General features: G+C 39.5%; 1 protein-coding gene across 1 annotated transcript in view; it reads right to left on the reverse strand.

Moving 5' to 3' along the window:
- The window catches only part of LOC137980407 (golgin subfamily A member 6-like protein 22), a 58,059-nt gene that overhangs the window by 39,146 nt on the left and 12,913 nt on the right, over positions 1-6,000 (reverse strand). Inside the window, exon 6 of the mRNA XM_068828124.1 lies at positions 1,013-1,054. Within this exon, the coding sequence (XP_068684225.1) occupies positions 1,013-1,054 (42 nt within the window). The remainder of the gene's footprint in view (positions 1-1,012; positions 1,055-6,000) is intronic.

Genomic DNA, 6,000 nt, shown 5'->3' on the forward strand with positions numbered 1-6,000 from the left:
TCAAGTCCCCCTAATGAGATGCATTTCTCCATTCGACAACGGGTCTTATCAACAAATGTCGATCTACTCCGACTCGTCTCTATTCTGGTGTATTGGACAACCCTCACATTGCAACAAGACAAATAAATGTTGATCGACTGATACACAGATTGATCAATGATTGATTGATTGATTAATTGATTGGTTTGATTGATTCATTGATTGGGTATGTTACACTGTGAAATGTTTCGTGCAACTTGTCCCGCCACAATGTCGCCAAAACATTGCGAGACAAGTTGCACGAAACATTTCACAGTGTAACAGTGCCGTCAGCCTTGTATATCGCATTAACAAATGTGATTCCAACATAAACAAAAGCTTCTTTTAGGGTCATTAAGAGGATTTACGGCAAATAGTTTTATTCTACCTTTTCTCTTTCTTTCGAGGAGTTGCCCGATATATCAGCAGTTAACAGGCAAGAATAAGCAAAATAAGTTCCTTTTGAAATGTAATCAGCATGCCAGAATGAAACTTTCTACAAAGTTTCAAAAAGGCCTGTGAAGCGAATTCAGAGCCACCTTAACTAATTAAAACTTTAAGGTAGATCTGAATCCGCTCCACAGAATGTTTTTAAACTTTGCAAAGACTTTTATCTTGGCCTGCAGATCATTTTAGTGCGATAACAAATTGGGGTTACCGAGTTCGACATGAGCAACTGCAACTAAAGCCAATATAAAGGGTGTTTTTGCAAGGCTTTCCTGTTTCCATGGTAACTTGTCCAGTCTAAGGGCGGTGATTTCCTTTTCTTGCAACCCAATTTCTCGTTGCGTCGAATTTGAGTAAAAAAACGTTTTCGCAAGGCTGCAAAATTAATTAACAATTTAAACTCAAGTTTTAATTAAGGCTTCTGCTTCTGGCGTTTTAGGGCACTCGGTTTCACTTTGAATGAAGTGCCACAACTGTTTCAGGCGCTATTTTTGCGAAACCACGAATACTAAAGGGTAATATTTTACTCTCACCCACCGTTCCTTACCTTCTCCACCAATTCCATTTTCTCGTTGTCCATTTTGGAAACCTAAGCAATACAAAGAGACTGCGTTTTAACGTAAATGGTTCGATATAAAATACGTCTACTTTTAAAATAGGCTGCATTAAATAAGCACTTTAAGGCCGTTCGAAGTTAGTATTTTCTTATTAACTTTTTCTTGGGGTCTCAGTTTCCCGTACAGTAAGTAGTACGTATCATGTTTTAATTTCTTGTTGGGGAGGGAGGGGTAGGGGTTAAGGGACAGAATGCTCGAATAAGACGGCTATTAATAACAAACTACTCTCTTCCCTTCTAACAAAGGTTTCCTTTCTTTTGCGTTCGCTGGGCTGACGAGTACAGGAAAAGAGACCTTTGCCATGGGTCAAAACTCGGTGTTGAGCGTACGCGGCGGTTACTTAGCGACCGAATCCTCACATGATACTTCATGTTGTGTGGACGGAATTATCGTAAAGGAATAAACTCGTCCTACGGGTGCTTTTATTACTCGGAATACCTGAAAGGTATCCGAGTTATATTCTGGGAAGAATTTAGTTTTCTGTGCAGCAAATGGACAATAGAATTAGGAGGCGGTGATTTCATTGGCTAAAAGCAATGTACTACACCCCTCCGAGCAATACATTTGACCTCCCTCTGTGACAAAACAACACCAACAAAAAGTAAACACAAACGCGAAGGAGTAGATTTCAGATAGCGAGAGACTAGAAACAGCCTCACGTATAACAGAATTAGATGAAAATCGGAATTTATAACGTGCAGTGGAGCAACTAAATGATGGGTTCTACGTTGGGGCTTCAGCGTGACAGTCGAGGTCTGCGTTTAGCTTGTTTGTTTTCTTTTTTTTCTTTTTTTTCCTTTTTGTCTTTTTTTTCCTTTTTTTTTTTTTTTTTTTTTTTTGCCGTGTCGGTAAAAGTCTTGCCTGTCACTCCCCTGGTAAGTGGTGTCTTTGTGCATAGAGCCTTCTGCGCGTATTTCTTAGGATCGAGAGGGTAGTGGAACTGCGTAGATTTCTCTGGTGGACACAGTAGAATCATTAACTTAGTCTGCAATGGCGTCGAAAGTCGTGTAACGCGAATGGCGTTTTAGTGGATCCTTAAACAAAATATACCCTTATGGAGCTCAATAATGGAAAGTCAGCAGGAAGGGTTCACAGGCCTGTTGGAAGCGTGCTTGAGTTTCAACAAAATGAGCCCCAAAATCAGTGAAAACTTGTGACGCAGATGAATAATAAAGTAGCTGCTATTTCCAAAATGATGGAATTACCTGGTGATAAATAACGTCGTACGCGTCTTAGAGAGTAAATTTTGACTTTGCATAAACAAGAGTTGGGCGATTGTGATCTTTGTTTTGACTTCGCTCATTTCATTTCAAACTTTATAACACTTGACGGAAAAAGAAACTTACAAAAACCCGATATCTTGCCATCATTTTACACAGATGCTTCACTGTTTGACGAGTAAACATGCCAGGGTAACTTAATCACGGCGCCCGCTGAATTCCGGCCATGTCACTTTCGATTTTGCAATTTACTTAAACGTAGCAAAAATCTCCCAAAATGTTTGTCGCTGATCGTAACTTTTTATATTCTATATTCACGGTTCAAAATTAATGTTGTTTTCATGTCGTAACTATTTTATTCTCGATCGATCGTCCCGGAAACTTCCTTCTGCTCTTTCTAAAAACTGTGAATCAATAGTTATTTGCTTTTTCATCAATGTTTGTTTTGCATAAAGCAAGCTAACAAAATCTGTACCTTGCTGAGTTCGCATTTGTTAGCGTTAATAGTATTTTCGGTCAGATGCTTCTGTTTTTCATGAGGGGTTTATTGTTTTGGTCTCCCATCCTAACACTAACCCCGCGGAACAGGGCTTGACACAGGGCTTGACTTCAGTGAAATTTAGTATTACAAAGCTGTCAGATGCTCAGAGGGCACACTTGTGGTAAAACGAAGTTGTGAGGGAACTTGAAAATTATCAACATGTCAGCCCAGAAGCCAATGTTTCTCGCTTCTCTTTTATTTGTTATTCTTCAGAGACTGGAATGCTGTATTTCAATACCACACAATTCAGTGCCTTCTGATTTTCTGTAGCATGTACCACAGGCAACCCAGTGTATGCTTCACGGAAGCATCTCGTTTAATTTCGTTTGCTGATTCAAAGCCCATGTTCCACGATATAGCAAATGACGCAATGCAATGCAGCTAAACGTGAATATGCTGGATTCAGCCGTCTAGAAATGTTCTGAATAAGATATTTACTATAAACCTGCCTGTTGACAACATGACTAAATCTCCAGTACAGAACTTCCAGCAGCGGTATGTTATAAATGGCCGAGATTTCTTAGTCTCTTTCTGCCTCAGCTGTTCTTTGTACGAACATCATCCGCCGATGTCTATTTTTTCTTTTTATTGTTAGTTTCTTGATCTTCATGTTAGTTACCTAGAGCTGTAGGTCACCGGCCGCGTTATTCACAACACTCTTAATTTGGAACCTTCGCAGATCGATCAATACCGTTTTTCACTTACTCATATTAATTACAATTGAAACCAGTTTATCTGATGTCACGGTACATACTAGATCCCGCAAAGATAGACATAACGCCCTCGTAATTTCCATTCAAACAACCAGTTCTAAGACATACTACCCCTATAGCTATGTCACCTGTTGAATTTATTTGCAATTGTAAACATTAAGCGATTTTCACCGGTACATTATCTGCGTTGTTATGAATGAGCAACTGGCTGCAGAAACATTTCAGTACTTGTTTTGTTTCGTACTTTGCAAATTATAACATAGGCGCTCGAGAGGCGCATGTGACTACTCCAGAGATGTACAAGGGGAAAAGAAGTAGAAGATTCTGTCATGCGAATAGGGGTGGCTGAATTGTGGGAATTGATTCACCACAGCCTCCATATCGGTTTTCGACGCCATCTTGACGGGTAGGCAAAGCGGTCAGAAATTACAGTGTTTGTATGGGAATCCGATAGCAAATAACTTCTTCCAAAATTGAATTTTACACAATTTGTGAATCAAAACGTTAAAATACTAGGTAGAAGATTGTATTCACCAAGTTTGAAGGATGTAGCTTTCCTATAAGTCGCTGAGCTATTTTTTTTTTAATTTTCCCTACATTAGTCTTAATTTTTTTTTCCAGCGAACTGCGCCTAGACGTTTGTCTAACCAGCCAAATTTACAGACAAATGTGTGGAAAATTCAAAAAATTAACTGAGCTAGCCAAGCTACATACTTCAAACTTGGTAAATAAAATCTTCTACCTAGTATTTTAACGTTGCGATTCAGAAATTGTAAAAAATTCAATTTTGGAAGAAGTTATTTGCTATCGGATTCCCATACAAACACTGTAATATCTGACCGCTTTGCCTACCCGTCAAGATGGCGTCGAAAACCGTGATAAGGCCTATGCGGTCACCCGTTAATACGGCCAACGGCCACAATTTTAAATCCCAGACAGTAGAGTCCTCTATAATTTCATTCCGTTAACTCGGCCACTCGCGCTAAACGCCTGTGACATGTTAATTTCATTGACCTTCGTTAGTTACCGCTGTAATCGAACAGCCGATTTACCTTACAAAGTACTGTCAGCAACACTCCTCCCTGTTTCTATTACAAACATCATCTTGAAACTACTGTAAAATCCAGTAAGGAAAATCGCGTAGGGATTAAGTCTTTGTGCTTTCATCAAAAACATGATTGATACTTAAGTCTTTCGGTTAGGTAATTACCGCGGCTTCCGTTTTTTAGAAGCATAGTAAGCTGGGCCTGTTCTTGTTTTGATTTTAGGCGAAGAACGTACAGTACACTTAACAATTTTAAGCGTTTTACCTACTGTGCGAAGTTTCAAGTATTTTATACAATTACTGTACGTACATCCTTGTTGTTTAAGGCCATGAATTTCACCCAACCCCCGGTAATACGGCCAATTTTTTTCGGCCCGTTGATGACTGTATTAACGGGATTCCACTGTAGCTTGGTATCATGGTGTCACCATGATAAGCTACGTAAGGTGACAATTAGGAAATTCGAAATACTGTATTTTCGAAACGAAAGACGTCATGGAACTGGAAACTTGGAAAAAGATTTATTTTTCGGGTATCTTCAACCTCCTATAGATGACACTTCAGAAGACCTTGCTAATTTGATGATCTCACTGTGAAACCATCTATAGTTGGACAATTACGTGCTACTGGAAAGCTTTGTTTATCTCGAAAACGGCGGCTTCATTAAACGCGTAAACGGGTTCAATTGGTCGGTTAGAAACAAAATACGAAAGCTACCTTAAGTAACTGTTGTAAGAATAAAAACCTCACCTCAGAACCGTATTCTTCACAGATCATCATCTGCGAACACGGGGCACCCGAACATTTCGTTCGTTCTGGCGAACTATCGGCAATTCATCGTAATGTTTGCAGAGTCCCAACTTTGGTCCTCTTCGTATGCGGATTCGCTCCGAAGTGTATTTTATTGTTACATACTCATTTTCGGAAAAATTAAAACGATGGCAATAGTGACTACGCGCCATGTAACATACCCTGCAACGGCTAAAATCGTTGTGAGACAGGTTGCAAGAGCCGTTGCCGAAAGTAGAATTACGTTCTACTTTTCGTGCAACTTGTCTCGCAACGATTTTGGCCGTGGCAGGGTATGTTACACTGTGAAATGTTTCGTACAACTTGTCCCGCCACAGTGTCGGCAAAACATTGCGAGACAAGTTGCACGAAACATTTCACAGTGTAACAGTGCCGTTAGCCTTGTATATCGCATTAACAAATGTGTTTCCAACATATACAAAATCTTCTTTTAGGGTCATTAAAAGGATTTAAGGCAAATTGTTTTATTCCACCTTTTTTCTTTCTTTCGAGGAGTTGCCCGATATATCAGCAGTTAATAGACAAGATTAAGCAAAATTAGTTTCTTTTGAAATGTAATCAGCAGGCCAGAATGAAGCTTTCTACAAAG

Source organism: Montipora foliosa, chromosome 1, assembly GCF_036669935.1.
Source record: "Montipora foliosa isolate CH-2021 chromosome 1, ASM3666993v2, whole genome shotgun sequence".
NCBI lineage: Eukaryota > Metazoa > Cnidaria > Anthozoa > Scleractinia > Acroporidae > Montipora > Montipora foliosa.